Source organism: Nycticebus coucang, chromosome 23 (assembly GCF_027406575.1).
Source record: "Nycticebus coucang isolate mNycCou1 chromosome 23, mNycCou1.pri, whole genome shotgun sequence".
Classification (NCBI taxonomy): Eukaryota; Metazoa; Chordata; class Mammalia; order Primates; family Lorisidae; genus Nycticebus; species Nycticebus coucang.
This window is the reverse complement of record NC_069802.1, coordinates 36,561,559-36,579,607: the sequence shown is the minus strand read 5'-3', so window position 1 is coordinate 36,579,607 and position 18,049 is coordinate 36,561,559. Positions and strand designations below refer to the sequence as shown.

At 44.7% G+C, this 18,049-nt stretch overlaps 1 protein-coding gene across 5 annotated transcripts; it reads right to left on the bottom strand.

Moving 5' to 3' along the window:
• Nucleotides 1–1,261: 1,261 nt before the first annotated feature.
• On the bottom strand, nt 1,262–18,037 carry ZNF454 (zinc finger protein 454). 5 transcript variants are annotated; one of them, XM_053577603.1, is made up of 5 exons: nt 18,018–18,037; nt 16,900–17,034; nt 14,208–14,334; nt 13,706–13,795; nt 1,262–4,368 (listed from the first exon to the last, which is right to left on the bottom strand). In XM_053577603.1, the coding sequence occupies exons 2-5, from the start codon at nt 16,930–16,932 to the stop codon at nt 3,044–3,046; spliced, it is 1,575 nt and encodes a 524-aa protein (XP_053433578.1). In that variant the 5' UTR covers nt 16,933–17,034; nt 18,018–18,037; the 3' UTR covers nt 1,262–3,043. The 5 variants fall into 5 exon arrangements, with proteins under 5 accessions (XP_053433578.1, XP_053433577.1, XP_053433576.1 ...); XM_053577602.1 differs by lacking the exon at nt 18,018–18,037 and adding an exon at nt 17,738–17,997; XM_053577601.1 differs by lacking the exon at nt 18,018–18,037 and having other exon boundaries at nt 16,900–17,997.
• Nucleotides 18,038–18,049: the final 12 nt, after the last annotated feature.

Sequence of the window (18,049 nt, the reverse complement as noted above, 5' to 3'; positions counted from 1 at the left end):
ACAAAAAACTCAAGCCCAAAATTAATCAAAAAAGAAAAATAAGCAAAGAAAATTAATCAGGAAAGAAATTGGAAACATTTTCATTTTTTCTGTTCTAGTAAAATTCATATCATAGAAATTATCTGCAGCTTGGAAATTTGAATTTTTTTTTTTTGAAACAGTCTCACTTTTTCACCCTCAATAGAGTGCTATGGCATCATAGCTCACAGCAACCTCAAATTCTTGGGCTCAAGTGATCCTCTTCCCTCAGTTTTTCATTTTTAGTAGAGAATTTCAGGATTCTCAAAAATTCTTTTTGAGGGGTTAATCCATAGGTGATGCCGGGCAAAGCCATACTACTTCAGGAAAGTATGAATAGCTCCCAGGCAAGGTGGCTGTCCTAGCAGAGGGCCACAGTAGGATTCAAGGTGGCCTCGGCATATATAGCAGCCAGTGACAGGGATGAGTGAATAGATACCCAGAGGACTAGTTCCACGAGCTCAGGAGGGGGGCTATAATCTTGCACAGAAAGCTTGACCTCAAACAGCTGTCGTTCTTCTGGAGGCCAGTGCCTCAAGATGTCACTGTGAATGAGACTCTACAAAAGATGTCAGGTCTTGGCCCTGCAGCCTTGGCTCAACTGCAGCCACATACCAAATCGTGTTAACTCTTACACGTTCATCAAAAATCAACCCAAACCCCCACCAACTCAGCCTTGAAGTGTTTCTCAGGAATTCATGGTAAGGAGAGTCATTAGGACTTTTCAGGTTACATGGATAGTGGGGAAGGCAGATGTCTACCAGAGCGAGCCTAGGTTTTCATGGTTTTTCAAGTTTATTGTGGAATGTGGTGTTGTTAGGCATGTGAGACTGGGTGTGGACATTGGGCACAGATGGTCCCAAGTAATGTCTTCAAAGGCTGGTTCACGAGCAGCGTTAACAGGGGGGTAAAGTATGAGTTACTAATAACCTAACAGGAGATCCTGGTAGTATCTAGTAAAGATGGAAGTTAGATTTAGGTCACTTGGGCTTCGAAGCTGCTGGAAGCTGCCAACCTAGAGTCCATTGAGTTCTACCATGACAGAAATATCCTCTTCTTGTGCAGCACCCTGAAGGCCAGCAGGCTGCCCAACTTGATGGACAGCACTTCCACAAGCCAGGAACCCACTACTTTGCTTTCAAGAATGGTGATTTACTTAATTTCACTGTGTGGTGTCCCAGGTTGCAGTGGTGCAGACTCTTGCCATCCCTGTGGGGAAGGAAGTGCCCCCACAGGCTGCGTGCCCAGGCCCATGGATGCTTTTATTTCTGTGGTGTCCACTGAGGCACAGCAGATTAGAGATGGGGAGCACACTGCACTGAGGACCTGCGTATCACTCACACTTTTAGGCAGGGGCCAGTCTGTGCCAGATGTCAATGGTGCCACTGACCACTTTTTTTTTTCTTAATTTAGAGATAAGGGATAACTATGAGTTACTAATACCTAACAGGAGATGCTGGTGGCATCTAGTAAAGATGAAAGCTAGATTTGGGTCACTTGGGCTTTAAACTCAATGGACTCTAGGTTAGAAGCTTCCAGCAGCTTTGAAGCCAAAGTGACCTAAATCTAGTTTCTGTCCCCTAACTCTGTTGCCCTCAGTTGAGTGCTGTGGCATCATTGTAGCTCACAGGAACCTCAGACTCCTGGGCTCAAGCAATCCTCTTTCCTCAGGCTCTTGAGTAGCTGAGACTACAGGTATCTGGCACAACATGGGGCTAATTTTTCTATTTTTAGTAGAGATAGGGTCTATTTTGCTCAGGGTGGTCTTGAACTCTGGAGCTCAGTGATCCACTACCCCTGGCCTCCCAGAGTGCTAGATTACAGGTGTGAGCTACCATGCCCGGCCCACCAACCACTTCTTGACCCATGGAATTGCTCAACATGTTGTTTACCACTGTCAGAACAGCAGCCTTGTAAGTAGTAGCATACCCAGATGGAGGAAATGACCACTTTCAAATGCAGAAGCAGAAATCCAAAGCTCACTGCTCTCCTGTGCACACAGCATCAATACCTTAAGAAATCCAGACTAAAGTGGGGAAGGACCAGGCAGGAGTAGCTGTGTTCTGGGAGTAGCAAGCACACTATATAAACTCGCATATAGGGGACACAGCGCAGCACCATACAGCCAATGGGAAACAGTAGGTCAAGCATTTTGAGAGCTGGCCTTGGGGATCTCACCTCATGTCAACTGCACAGAAGGAAAAGTCAGAGGTGTAAGTGTCCTGGAATTCCCACCAGGCAGGTGGGATCCTCACACAACAGGATAAGCCTGACAGACGTGCACTGAGGAACCAATTACAGTGCAAGACCACAGCAGGGTAGGGGCCATCCCAGGGTTAGACTCAAGCTGAGGCCTAAAGGAACTGAGTAACTTGAAAATTGTCATTCAATTTTGTCTCCCAGACAGAAATCCTAAGTCCTGAAAGCTAGGTTTGGGTACACTGTCCAGAATGGTGGTTGATGCTAAGATAAGGTCATCACACTCTCCAGGGCAAATGCGGCACAAGTGACCCAGTGTGAACAGTAAGGAGTTGCTGAGTCAGAAGAGTGTCCCAGGACAATATAGGTAGTATGTAGGGGACACACAGGTCAGAGATCTGACAAAAGCTGGTTTGAAGTAGAAGGTGAGAAGCCCAGTAGGTAACTCCTGGCTGCTGCATAGTGGCTGCATTTCTTTTTACAGTGCGTATCAGGAGGTGGGTGAGAACTGTGGTTTCCATGAAAGGCGGCAACCCTCTTATGTGAGAATCCAGGACAGTGGAATGCTTGTTGACCTTTTTAGTTTTTTGTTCTTCTGCATACGATTCAACCTTAATTTTTACAATTTTATAGTTTCTCTTAACTGCTATTCACTGGAGGAAGCACTAAAGACTGAGTGTTTGCCATTCTTAAATTTTCAAACTCACAATACTGTGAAATGTGACTCTTATCAAATAAAGTGACTATCTTGGTGTAAGCTTTCAGTCATTCTCTAACCTGGATTCTCTTATGTTCAGTCTCGAAGCTCTGCCAAACTGTGTTTGTATTACTTCTCTCCAATATGATGTCTCTGATGCTGAATGAGGTTTGCGGTCTGGTTAAAAGCCTTCCCACATTTATTACATTTATAGGGTTTCTCTCCTGTGTGAATCCTCTGGTGTTGAGTGAGGTGTGTGCTTCGGATAAAGGCTTTCCCACAGATCTTACAATTGTAAGGTTTTTCTCTAGTATGAATTCTCTTATGTTGGGTAAGGGCTGAATGGTCGCTGAAGGCTTTTTCACATATATTACATATATAAGGTTTTTCCCCGGTATGAATTCTCTGATGCTGGGCAAGGGCTGATTGGTCCCTGAAGGCTTTCTCACACAACCCACATCTGTAAGGTTTCTCTCCAGTGTGAATTTTCCGATGTCGTGCAAAGGAGGAATTATCCCTGAAGGCTTTCCCACATTCATTACATTTGTAAGGCTTCTCTCCAGTATGAATTCTCTGATGTTCAGTAAGGGAAGAGTTCACCCTGAAGGCCTTTCCACATTCATTACATTCAAAGGGTTTCTCTCCAGTGTGAATTCTCTGATGCTGCAGAAAACTGGTACTCTGATTAAAGGCTTTCCCACATTCATTACATTTATAGGGTTTCTCTCCACTATGAATATTCTGATGTTTGGTAAGATGTGCCCTGCACACGAAGGCTTTTTCACATATATTACATTTGAAAGGTTTTTCTCCAGTATGTATTCTATGATGATGTGCAAGGTGTATGTTTCGGATAAAAGCTTTTCCACATAAGTTGCATTCGAAAGGTTTCTCTCCAGTATGAATCTTCTGGTGGTACGTGAGTGAGGAGCTCACCGAAAAGGCCTTCCCACATTCCTTACATTCATAGGGTTTCTCACCAGTGTGAATTCTTTGGTGATGAATGAGGTGTGTACTCTGGTGAAAGGCTTTCCCACATTCTCGACACTCATATCGTTTCTCTTTAATATGAGTTTTCTGACTTGTATTTTGTTCAGTATGAATTTTCTGATGTTTTTCAAGAGTTGAACTCTTAGAGAAGACTTTTCCACACTCACTACACTCAAAGGCTTTTTCGTGAGGCTGAAACCCCTGACTTTGTATGAGAGAGGAGCTCACGGTGCAGCCCTTCCCAGATGCACCACACTTCTGACTACTCAGCCCAGATGGGGTGCTCTGGAGAGTAGGAGACACTTGTTGTAAACTGGTGTCCTGGTCCCCACACTGGCATTCCAGCAGGACAGCACATTTCCAGTCACTGCCTCTACTGAATCTCTCCTTCAGTGTCCATTGATCCAGTTCTTCAGGGATACCTGCCTTGAAAGATTTCCTACTCACAGGCACAGCCATCCAGTCTGAAAGACATTAAAAATACAGATGTCTGTTTATACAAGTGAAACATCAAGATGGGCCCCAACAAAGAGGTTGCAGTTTCGAAGATTTCTTTTATTTATTTTTTATTAAGTCATTTGTACATAGATCATGTGATTAAATGTGTTGATTATTTGTACAAATTGGAGTGCTTATATCCTACTAATTAAAATAGCCTTCACCTCATTTACCCAATTAGTGTTAAGACATTTGTGGTCTATACCTGATAGATCCAACTTGTACTTGCAATCGAAGATGTCTTAAAGTGAAGGCAGAAAATAAGGAAGGAAGGGGGAAGAGAAGTGAAAATAGGCCCTCAGCAGCAGTGGAGTGCAGGGAGCTGGATCTTGAGTACAACACTTATTTGCTGTATGATAAGAAATGTTACTTGCCTTTCCAAACCCCAAATAAAAAAACCTGACACAGACTACACTCTGCTAATAGATGAGAAAAAGCATGTGGTCTGAAGACAACCCAGATGTGGCCTTAAGAAATCAAGAAACCAGAGGTCAACACTTGATAGGAAAAACCCTCAACTTTTAACTACTAAAGCCAGCATTTTCATGTGTTCATGTGAGCATTCAGATGGACAGGCTGTGTGATATGCTCGAATCTACTAATGTGATAAAATAAGGACCTCTATTGTGCTGAGAAAGCAATTTTTCCAAACCCACACGAATAATGTGGGAGCTACATGAGGAAAATTGGAACAGGTTTGGTTACCTATTACCTGTAATAGCCTCCACTTGTAAGTGTGAGTTGTATGTAAGTCAGATGTTTGTACCTTGGGGACTACATGTACTGAAGACTAGATTCTAAACAAAGATGATAAAGAAGTTCGTAGGAAATCTTATCAAGAACAAGCCTTCCTCATCAGTTCCCTTTCCCACTCACTTTAGAAAATCTTATACAAAAAACTATAATTAAATTACTTACAGAAAAGAAAGATAAGCAAGTATATTTTAAAGCTGAAATCCTGTTGAGCTCAGAATAATACATCCATGCTCAAAACAAAAGATGATCAAAGTTAAACACCAGTACTGCCAAAACTCAAAACATAAAGAACTTTGACTTCTGGCCAAAATAGAGTAGCTTGTGGCCGACCAGTATTTCTGCAGAACAACTACAAAATCTGAATCGGAAAAAAAGGATATCTATCTGAAGATATGAGACGTTACCAGAGACAGAGTTAATAATCTAACATTTGGGAGCAAAGGGAAATATACAGAGGTGATCCCAACACTTAGTGTTTTGTCTCTCAAACAATTTACTGAATTTTTAAGCTCTGCAGAGCAAAAGACTAAAGTTACGCTGCAATCCAGAATTGTCTACTGTGTTTTGTTACCATGGAACCAGAAAGTTCAGGACTTTCCAAGGGGTCATAGCAAACATGTGAAGCTCTCACCTGGGGCTACCACCTGGCTGTGAGGGTGAACAAAAGCTGACAGAGCTTTACAAACACTGTACCCAGCCTCCACCTGGTGCAGTCCCTGACTGGCTGAAGATGGTTTGCTTGCACTCTGGCTACCTACCAAAGGAGAAGGCAAATCTTCTCTGGAGGAAAATAACACCCAGAGCTTCTGCACTCCTCCATAAATAAAGTCAGGCAATCGTCAAAATATACCAGGAATGCTAAGACATTGTATGAACAGAAAAAGGAGACAATAGAGAAAGAACCACAGACCCAGATAAGAGAGTTAGCATATATAGATTTTAAAATAACTGTGATTGGGTGGCGCCTATGGCTCAGTAGGTAGGGCACTGGCCCCATATATGGAAAGTGGCAGGTTTGAACCCCTCCCTGGCCAAACTGCAACAACAACAACAAAAATAGTCAGGCGTTGTAGCAGGCACCTGTAGTCCCAGCTACTTGGAGGCTGAGGCAAGAGAATCACCTAAGCCCAAGAGCTGGAGGTTATTGTGAGCTGTGATACCACAGCACTCTACCGAGGGTGACAAAGTGAGAATCTGTCTCTTAAAAACAAACAAACAAACCCAACAAACTGTGATTAATGCTTTAGAAAACAGTTAAGAATAAGAATTACAACAGAATTAGAACAAAAGAATCAAACAAAAAATTAGAGAAAACAGAGCCTATGGTGGGAGAAGAAACTGTTTTTGAAAATCGGTATCTTTAGAGATAAGATAACTGTAAAATAAGAACAAAGGCTTTCAAAGAATGAGAAAATGCAGAACAACTGTTTTTAGGCAATGGACAAATGGCAACAAAGGAAGGTGACCCTTGAGAGAAAACAAACAAGAACAAGGTGAGACTGATGGATGCCCCAGCTTAGTCCCCAGACCTAGATTCTAGGTCACAGGACCAAAACAAGCCTGGTAATCTCAGGGAATCAAGGGCAGAGATCAGCACTGGGAAGGCAGAGGTAGCTACAGTCTATGAGCCACAAAGATAAGACAGCTGCACACACTGAACCTGCAGTTTAAAATTGCCCCACATTTCTGCAGAAGAATGGGCTCAGGAAAAAAATAAAACGAAACAAGCTGACCCACAAGTCTTTTACTCCTGGTCCAGAAGATTTCATTAGTTTTCCAAAGTAAGTGAAGCAATAACACCATTACTACACAAATTTCCCCAGAAAACAATAGGGGACACATCCCAATTTATTTTGTGAGGCTTTCCAAAGATATTAGAAGGAAAGGAAACTACAGACTAATACACCTCATGAAAACCAATGTAAAATCCTTAACAAATAATTGGCAAATTAAATCCAGTAACATTTATAAAAGATAATAAATCAAGACTAAATTTGATTTACCCCAGAAATACAAATTTGGTTTGACATTTGAAACCAAATGGGGGAGCAGGCCTATAGCTCCAGCTATTCAGGAGGCTGAGGTGGGAGGATCGTTTGAGCCCAGGAATTCAAGACCAGACTGGGCAACATGTCTTCAAAAAGACTCCCAACCTCCCCAATCAATGTAATTCACTATATCAATTATAGCATTATCTTAAGGATTCAGAAAAACATCTGGCAAAATTTAGTATCCATTTATGATAAAACTCCTCAAACCAGGAATGGGTATAAACTTCGTCAACCTGATAAAGGGCATCATACTCAAAGGAGAAAGACTGAATGCTCCTCCCAAGTCAGGGCACATGGCAAAGACGGCCCCCACACCAGCTATTTACCACTGTGCTAGAGAGGCCCTGCCCAGTGCACTCAGAATACAAAACAGAGTGTTCACTTTGAAAAAAATTTCTCAGTTTATTATAAAGTTAAACACACACTTAGCATTCAACCAGTAATCCTACTCCCAATGAAAACATACCTGCCAAAAACATGAACTGAAAATATATCCATGTAAACACTTGTTTGAGAGAAAGTTCATGGTGGTGCTTGGGCCCCAAACTGAAAACAACTCAAGAGCTCACTAGTGATGGCTGGATGAAGAAATTGGGGTCTCCACACAGCGGGATGCTAATGGCGGGAGTGGGGAGCTGCGGATATGCGACACAGCAGGATGAGTTTCAAAGATGTATGATAAGTGGGAGAGTTCAGATACCAGAGCACATACTGTAATTCCAGTCACATGAAGTCCCGGAAAGGGTGAGCTCCTGGTGACAGAATGTAGATCAGTGAGGGCTGGGGGCGAATTAACTGCAGAGAAGATAACAAAAATTTATTTTTCTTGATTGGGCAATGGTTACATAATTGTATAAATTTGTCAAAACGAATCAAATTTTATACTTAAAACTGGTCAATTTTTACTGCATATAATTTATACTGCAAATGAAGATGATTAAAAATTACTTAAAACACTTCAATATGAGTTGGAAGGCAAAATTGACAGAGTCTGTCAGAATGTAGAACAATGACAAAAAAGCATAAATGATGGTTTTTTTTTTTTTTTTTTTTGTGATTTTTGGCCAGGGCTAGGTTTGAACCCGCCACCTCTGGCATGTGGGACCGACACCATACTCCTTGAGCCACAGGTGCCACCCTGATGGGAGTTTTTTTTAAAATTAAATCATAGCTGTGTACATTAATGCAATCATGGGGTACAATGTGCTGGTTTTATATACAATTTGAAATATTTTCATCAAACTGGTTAACATTGCCTTCATGGCATTTTCTTAGTTATTGTGTTAAGACATTTATATTCTACAAGATAGGAGTTTTAATAAAAAGAAAATTGGAAGACCTGTCCAGGATGTCCAACATTATTGTCATCTATTCCACAAAGAGGAAAGAGCAAACTGAAGGTGGAAATCAAACAGTAACAGAAGAAAATGTTCTAGATTCAAAGGGCAGGAATTTAGGTGGAAATGCTCACTAAATGCTTGATGGATAAAAATGGAGCCACACTAAGGTATGTCACTGAGAAACTTAAGGTGACCACAGTCAATGGGAAAAGCCAGCAAGTTTTCAGAGAGGGAAAAAAAGTCACAAATGGTTTAACAATCAGAGTAACTGGATTTCTTAACAGCACCCTGAGGTCCAGAAAACAATGGAGACATGTCAAAATTCGGAAAGAAAATGATTTCAATGCTGAATTGTATTCAGTTAAATGATTCATAAAGTGTTAGGGAGAACAAAGGATGTTTACAGACATGCCAGTTTACAGTGCTGTGCACCCTCTCTTAGGAAACTACTGGAAGATGTGTGTCCCCAGAAGAAGAGAGCAGACTGAGAAGGCTGGAAGGACACAGTGAGCCCAGTCCAGGACGGAGGGGATCTGCAGGATGCCAGCTGGACATCAGACACAGAAGGCTGCCCTTCCATAACGCACAAGTCAGAGCCAAGACCAAATGAGCAATGTGCATAAGCCAAGAGCCAATGCACTCTGGGAACAGGAAAGCAGCAGCTGTCGTGATGCAGCACGCGGCTCAGTTACGACTAGCAGTGAGAATGCAAACATGGATTATTCATCTAATCAAAGGGACACTACAGAGGGGATAAAGGTTAATAAGGAGGGGTGGTGTGGCTGTGTTTAGAAAGAATTCAATAAATACTGTCTAGAACTGAAAAGTCAAGAGGTAGCAACAAACGTATTAGAGACGCGGACGCAGATATACCCAGTAATCAGCTGAAAGAAGTGATAGTGGTTACTTCTGGAAAGGGGGAAATAGGAAACCTTGCAGTTTCGTTAAACTAAATGTGTGTGTTACTTTGATAAAAAATAAATACTGAAAAGAAAAAAAATAAAATGAACTTCAAAAAAATTGAAGGAAAGAAACAGTAAATAAAAAGGAAATTAAGAACAAATAGAAAGGATCAGCAAAGTCAAATATTTATTTAAAAGTCTAACACACACAAAAGACACACCTTTGACAAGACTCACACAGAAAAAGACAAAAGTAAATATCAGAAATTCATTCTGTCATTCAACAAATACACACAGAGATCTTGTGTGCTGAGTTGTAACAGCAAACAAGACAAAGTCCTTCCCTCATGGGTCTAAGGGTAGAAAGGATTATTTAGATAGAACACAAAAAGCACTAAGAATAAAGAAGATAAAGGCTGGTATGTTTTACTTAAGAATTTTCATTCATGGGCGGCGCCTGTGGCTCAGTGGGTAAGGCGCCGGCCCCATATACCAAGGGTGGCAGGTTCAAACCTGGCCCCGGCTAAACTGCAAAACCAAAAAATAGCCGGGCGTTGTGGTGGGCGCCTGTAGTCCCAGCTACTTGGGAGGCTGAGGCAAGAGAATCACTTAAGCCCAGGAGTTGGAGGTTGCTGTGAGCTGTGTGAGGCCACGGCACTCTACCGAGGGTCATAAAGTGAGACTCTGTCTCTACAAAAAAAAAAAAAAAAAAGAATTTTCATTCATAAAGAGACAAGATTCTATCTGTACTGAAGTACAGATTCCTGAACATACACTGAACTTCTATGAATGAATAGAAAACTGGAATAAAAAATGGGCAAAGAATAGAAATATATGTCATAGGACAAAAATTACCAATACGTACATGAAAAGACTTCACTAATAATGAAGGACAGGCAAATTAAAACCACAAGATAGGCCAGGCATGGGGGTTCAGCATGAGGGCTCAGCCTGAGATCCCAGCACTCTGGGAGGCTGAGGTGGGTGGACTGACTGAGCTCAGGAGTTTAAAACCAGCCTGAGCAAGAGACCCCATCTCAACTAAAACAGAAAAACTAGCCAGATGGACGTTATTTTCTTCTCGCTGTTTCTGCGTTGGCTGTCTTTTTCTCTTCATCATGCCTGAGCTGGCAGTGTCTGCTCCTGCTCTGAAGAAGGGCTCCAAGAAAGATGTGACCAAGGCCCAGAATAAGGATGGCAAGAAGAGCCAAGGGCAGCCGTAAGGAGAGTTACTCAGTGTGTGTACAAGGTGCTGAAGCAGGTCCACCCAGATACCGGCATCTTCTCTAAAGCCATGGGCATCATGAATTCCTTCGTCAACAACAACTTTGAGTGCATCGCGGGTGCCCATGACAACAAACGCTCGACTATTACCTCCAGAGTGATTCAGACAGCCGTGCACCTGCTGCTTCCTGGAGAGCTGGCCAAGCATGCTGTGTCCGAGGGCACCAAGGATGTCACAAAGTACACCAGGGCCAAGTAAACTGACCAAGTAGGGAGGGACTTTCTCTGGAATTTCCTAGTCTGAACAAGAATGCTTCTTACCGAAAAACTCATAGTTGCCTTCATTCTGCTCCCTGTTACCTCAAGGTCTACAGCAAAGAAGACTGAAGAATGCAACCACACCTGGATGGATTTTTCTACTAGATATGCCTGCCTGCTTGCCTCTTGGCAAGTTAATTTCTATCTCCTGGATCTATTGGTTGTTCCTAATAATCATGTACTGCTCCTCAAATAATTGTCTACATTACCCATCTCCTCCTTTCCCTGTGAAAAAGGTTATATGAGCTTTTATACCCCATTGGGGGAGTTGGGGTAATCACTCAGTGATTTCTGCTCCTGTACTTTAATAAATTTGTATGCCTCTTCTCCTCTTTCAAAAAACAAAACCAAAAAAACTAGCCAGATGTGGTGGTGGGCGTATGTGGTCCCACCTACTTGGGAGGCTGAGGCAGGAGGATCTCTTGAGCTCATGAGATTGAGGGTTTTGTGAGCTATGAGGCCAGGGCACTCTACCAAGGGTGACAAAGTGACACTATCTCAAAAAACAAAAAACCAACCCCCCACCTCTACTAATCATTGCTTTATACAGCCTTTGAAGTCTTTGCCAGTCATTAAAAGAAATGAAACAGAAAAACCAAAAACTATTAATAAAAAGGAATCCATTAAGTATTTTAAGAATGAATATGAATTAGGAAGTGATGAGAGGGGAATAAACATTTGGAATGCATTTCTTTACAGCAGTAATTTCCAATTAAAAATCAAAAAGAGATAGTTCTATTAAAAAAATACAACTTTAGGGGCAGTGCCTGTGGCTCAAAGGAGTAGGGCGCCAGCCCCGTATGCCGGAGGTGGCGGGTTCAAACCCAGCCCCAGCCAAAAACTGCAAAAAAAATTAAAAAAAAAAAAAATACAACTTTAATGGGAAATGTGGGCAAAGAATAAAATTTTATTGGGAGATACAAAATAGGACTTCTTCCTAGGTCTGAGTGGCTAACTACGCTGGAACAGAAGGCTGGGAGGGACCTGGGGTATTGAACTACAGCCAGTTGCGTCTTCAAGGTCATCACTCACACCTGACTGCAAAATCCCTCTAAGCATAAAAGTCCTTCTTCATCTTCCTATTCCTCAAACACAAGTGCAGTGAAGAATTAGTGTTAATGGTGAATGAACGGATGACTGAATAACTCGCATATGAAGAGTTTGTTTGCCAGAGTGGCATAAATTTCTTTATGGATGAATTTCTTTTATTTCCCCTCCTTTTTGTTTGTTATAACCCTGTGTGTATAACATAGTATATTAAAAAATGCCTTAGTTTGGCTGTAATACCACATATAATTTCAAAGACTATTCAGAGTGCTACTGGAATAAGTTGAAAGATTGTTTTTGTTAACAGTTTTGGGATTAAGATTTTTTGGGTTTTTTTGAGTTGGGGTCTTACTGTATTGCCCAGACTGGCCTTGAACAATTGGGGCACAAATGATCCACCCCCAGCCTGGTCTTTTTTTTGAGACACCCTGGGTGAATACCATGGTGTCATAGCTCATAGCAACCTCAAACTCTTGGGGTTAAGCAATTCTCTTGCTTCTGCCTCCCAAGTAGGTGGGACCATAGGCACTTGCCACAAGGCCCAGCTATTTTTTTTTTTTTTGTTATGGTTGTTGTTGCAGTTGTCCTTGTTGTTTAGCTGGTCTGGGCTGGGTTTAGCCCTGCCAGCCTCAGTGTATGTGGCCGGCGCCCTACCCAGTGAGCTACAGGTGCCGCCCCAGGCTAGTCTTGAACTCCTGAACTAAGTAATTTTCCTGCTTCAGCCTTCTGAGTAGCTGAACTCACACCTGGCTCCTAGGATATTTAAATTCTACAACAGATTGAATTCTAGACATTCTAGGTATATAGTTATTTACGTAATATATAAATTTCTGACTACTTTACTGGAAAAATGAATAACAAAAGGTATGTAAAAATATTTTGCAGCCTGCAAATGCTGTCTGAGAGTGAAACACTGTAGTATCTTGGAGAGGGCACTAAGCTCTCTTGAATATTGGGGGTTAAAGGGAAAAGACACACCCCTTAACCTTAAGCTACCAGACATGCCGGGCATCTAAAGGTGAGTAACAGACCAAAACTGTCAAGGTCTCTGTACTCCCAGGCAACATCTATTCCATTTACTAGGTGGCAAGCACTGTAATAGGTATGAACATTACAGCAAAATGTGCAATAAACCTGGTCCTCATGGCACCTGTAGTCTGGCACGGTGGCTGGACTGTTAAGAAAAAACATCTTTCAACTACTTCCAGTAGCATTCTGAATAGCCTTTGAAATTATACCTTGTATTACAACCAAACTAAGGCATTTTTAATATGCCCTGCTGTGTCATCGGAGTGACCGCTCCTCACAAGACAGGTGAGGGCGGAGATGACACTGCCAGATGCCAACAGGATGCTCATGCTTGGGAGAGGGACAGAACCGCCCAGATGGCATGTAAGGTCTTTTCTAAACCAAAGACTATTAATGGATGCGGAACAGTGAGAGGAGAAAGTCATAGAGGAGAGTCTCAGGGGAGGCACCACCCGCTCCAAGAAAGGGGCACCACATTTTGGCAGCGTGCCCTTTGACAGATGTGGCCACAGGTGCTGAGGTGAACAAAAGGGGAAAAAGACTCATTTCTCCAGCCACAGGCCAGCACATCTGCTGAGCCTCTGTGCCTGCCCCCAGGTGACTCCTCCCAGCACTGCCCACGCACCTGACTCTTACCAAGACAGAAGCCTCCCAAGGCATCCTCTGGCATCCATTCTTCTCCTTTTCCCATCTGAGAAAACATGTCTGGTTTGGGTCCTAAGAGTCCTGTTTTTGAGAGTTAAAAAAATGAACCACATGTGTTCATACCAGGGATAAAAATCACAGGTATGGATAAGGCCTGGTTCTCTGAACTTCCTAGAAAAGGTGACTTGATAGGAGGTTTGGGGTGGTGATATGTTCCCAGCAGGAGGAAAAGAAGGCTTGGCCCTCACACAATCTATCTCCCTGTTCCTCTCCATGCCAGACAGGTAAGATCTGTACCCTAATCCCTTTTGAGGCATCTGTACTTGGACTCCTAGAAGGCTGGGCCCCAGATGCTAAGGGTAGGTAAGTCGTTGCCTTGAAGATAACTTCCTCAACTGGCCTGTTTCCAACCCAATCTTCTACATGGCATCAGTTTAAGGGTCCCAAAGAGATCCCCCTAAGGAAGAGGAAGCTTCTGAGGCCCCCACTTTACCCAGTGAGACCAAGTGGCTGTAGTTCTCCAGCATCACATCCCGGTAGAGGGTCCTCTGGGCGGGGCTCAGGTGCCCCCACTCCTCACGGGTGAAGAGCACAGCCACATCCTTGAAGGTCACGGATTCCTGCAACAGTTACCATTCCCACTGAGCGGGGCCTGCCCCTGCACGTGGTTCCCCGAGGCAGGCTGAGACCGGCTGCCCCCGGGAGCTCGTGGAGACTCCGGATGCACAGAGGGAGCTAATGCTCCCTGACAAGTTAAGCACTTCCTTGGGGGTCTCCTGAGGGCCCAGCATTGTACCAGACTTTGCTTCCCACTTTGAAAAAACAAACAAACACATATCGTAGTGAAGACCTGGTTCCTCAGGACTGGGACATCACACCACTGTTCATTTTGTCCAGAACACTCTTTCCCATCTCCCTCTAATTGCCCAGCTGCTCTACCTCCACCCTACCCCTAGCCTCCAGGACCAAATCCTACTCCCATCTCAGCTTAGACATGACTCCCTTGGCACAGCCTTCCCTAATGGCTCCTGGAGTCACCTATAGGGGCCCATGAAAGTACTGTCCATTTTATTTGTGGTTTTGGGTTTACTTTCAGTCTCCTGCACTGGACTGGTAACTCCAAGAAGGTGCAGACCATTTCTCTACCCATCTTCCCATCTACAATGGGGCCCATGTACTCAGACCTACAGTTTGTTGTTTGGACCCCCCCTTTTCTTCAGCTGCTCACCTGCCCACCCCAGTATCACACATATGTGCACACACACACACACACTCTCCATGGAAATGGTCGTTCCATACAACAGAATCTTGTTCCCTATGATTGGTCCTTCCTTGGAAACTCTGAGATAGGGACAGAGAGAAAAATCTCCATCAGAGTACTTGAACTCTGACATGTAAAACTCTGTAGCTCTTACAGCACAGGTCTTCCTGGCTGGCCAAGAGGCCATGGGAACTGGTGTACACTGAGGAAGAGGCATGTAGGAGCCCTGAGGAGAACCTGGTAGGCCTGAGGGAATGGACTTTTGGATTATTCTAAACCAAACTCCAGTAGCCAAAGTCCAGTTGTACTTGTACTTTTGCATTTATACTTGGAAATACCTCAGTGTCTTTCCAGTAAACGTCTGCTCTTGCCTAAGTGTGAATCAGGTTGCCATTACCTGCACCAAGCCCTGATACATGGCAGGTGTAAAGATGGTCATATTTATAGTGAAAATAGAACAGTGGTTGCCTCACGGGTTTTCAATAATGTCTCCGCCTGCTTTCTTTCTCTGGCCAACAGCCAGCCACCCTTGTGGATGTGTTTTCATAACCCAGTGAGGAACCCAACAGACCAAAGAAAATGTAAATTCTTTCTCTTTACATTTCTGCAGCTCCTTTATCTTTTAGAATGTTCCTTTAAGACTTAAGTGATTCCTGTGTCCTGGAAGGATGAACAATCAGGCCGAAGGACTGGTAAACACCTGGAAAAATGTCAGTCTTCGAACTTGCCTGAGGAAAAAACTGACTCAGCATTCCCATTCACAATACCTTGTGAATTTCACTATCCTCATTCTTTTGTTATATTTGCCCCCCTTAAATTCAGCTACCCACTGGACCTCAGGGCAGGCATTCTTCTTTTCTTTTTTTGAGGGATGCTGGGCCAGGACCAGGGTAGGAGATTCTGATGCTACCAGCCTTAAAGCATTTTCAGGAGGGTGGGAAGAGAGCTTCTGTGACCATCCCATTTGGTCTCTGACCTGCTTTCTATCATTACTGTCCTCGAGGATGGCTGTACTCTTGTCAGGGTAATGAGGATTTACAGGAGCGCGAGAAGGGGGTTGCTGTAATCATGCAACTTGGTTTCTGGCCTGCTTTCTTTCTCTACCTGTCTCCCAAACACCTGTACTTTTGTTATGGTCCTGAGGATTTCTTCCCCCATGAAGAAAAAGATTAGGGAGGGGAAATCTCACAGTAGACTGGCATCATGGGTGGAGACAGGTTTCACACAAGTGGGGGTGCCTGAGATAGGTCAAGTTAGAAACCCAGACATGGAGGGGGACTAGGAGGAGTGGTGGCTGTGCTGAACTTAGCCCCTCACCTGGCTGCTCATCCCTTCTAAAGATTCCTGCCATGCACTCCTGTCCTGGGAGGGTTTAAATGTGTAGAAACTAGAACAATTTTACCAAATGCACCAGAATTTATACACTCAAATGCTGCCCCTTCAGAGTGGAGTTCACACTTAATTCTAAAGAGGCTAGGACCGTTCAAAGCTCTTTAGGAATACCCTTAACTTCTTGCAAGCAGTCTTTTGAATAATTACACCAGTACCCAATATTCTATGGTAAAAAGCCAAAATGTAATAATAATAAAAAAAGTCCAGTAAATCCCCTAATTTACTGGAAAGAGAAGTAATGCCCTAACCACTTTAAACCCCTAATCTACTTGCTGGCGCAAGGAGTGCAGATGTTCATTTCACACAAACCTGAGATCCAGTCCCAGCTGTGTCACTTACCTGATCTTCAACAAGTTACTTTCGCAAGTTGGTGAGCTCCCATACCACCAGGATGAGCCCCATACACAGAGGGGTGAGGGAAGGAGGATGGCAACTGAGCTCAGGTGCCTGGGTGAGCCTGGACTGGGAAGAAAGCTGCTGGTTCTGGGAAACCCCCTCCCTTCAAATTTAGGGGGAAGAAACCCCCACTCACCTGCACTGTGGTTGGCAGGTGGCTGACGGCCATTCTCTACTGAGGCGCCTCTTACAGACAGGCGAAGGACCGGCAGCCAGGGAGGTGTGGGGCTCAGCACCTGCAGGATGCCTCAGGCCGGCAGCGTCCACACACCTGCGAGAGAGGACTGGGTCAGAAGATCAGGCAGCAGTCCTGAGCCACTGCCGGCATTCACACTCGAAGTTTCCTGTACCCCTAGCAGGCAATTCTTTGGTCCTTTTTGCTCCCAGTTCTTTCTCCAGCTGCCGAGGGACTTCTGCTTGCCTTCACTGGAGAGTGACAACTCACCACACGACTGCTTTTTCCTGTTAGATTCTCCACGTCCTCCCTTTCCAGCCCCAATTTTCACGCTTTCTACCCACTCTTGGCCTCTGTGAGGTCTCAAGAGAACTGTGTCTCCTCCTGGAACCGCTGCCTAAGGCGGCGAGGGGAGGAAGAGGGAGGGAGGGGGCTAACAAGGAGGATCTTCACTGTCCGAGTCTTTCAGGCAAGCCCCTTCTCTGGCCTCAGGCTTCTCGTTCCCTGGGCCCAGGGTGGGTGACCTGGAGTCAGAGGTGTGCCAGGAGCGCGCACTTGTGTGTCGGGGCGAGGAGGTGAGAAGTCTGAGCGGCCGCAGGCTGCACGGCCGGTGCCCCCGCCCCGGCGAGATCCCCACTCAGGACTTGGAGCCACCCCTGAGCGTGAACCGGGTTCTCGGATCTGCTCCAAGACACCGGGAGGCGCCGACCCCCTCCTCCTCCACGTGCACTCACAGGCCTGCGCCCCAAACCCGAGATGCCCACACCGGCTGTCCTCCCCTCTCTGCTTGGAATCGAACCTTGGACACACATTTCGGGAAGTTTGGGAAATCAGACCAGCGTCCTTCAGAAGGCAGCAGGACCCGGCCCTCCTAGCCTTCCCTCCACCCTTCTCCCCAGGCCCGGCCGCCCCACGACCGCGCCCGCTGTCGCCCTGCGGCGTGGCCACTAGGCCTGGTCGCCCCTGGGCTGCCCTCGGAGGAGCCCCTGCCGGCAGCGAGAGAACGCGGCCTCCACATGTCAGTCCGGACACAATGAGCGGAGTCCGCAGCCGGGACTGGAACTGCGCGTGCGCGTTACCCTGGGCGCCGCAGAGCCGGCCTCCCACAGGC

Coding starts and splice junctions, on each gene's coding strand:
- ZNF454 (XM_053577603.1), bottom strand. CDS start 16,932: ATGGCCGTCAGCCACCTGCCAACCACAGTGCAG. Junction 14,335..16,899: donor ACCTGCCAACCACAGTGCAG/GTGAGTGGGGGT, acceptor TAACTGTTGCAG/GAATCCGTGACCTTCAAGGA. Junction 13,796..14,207: donor CAGCCACTTGGTCTCACTGG/GTAAAGTGGGGG, acceptor TCTCAAAAACAG/GACTCTTAGGACCCAAACCA.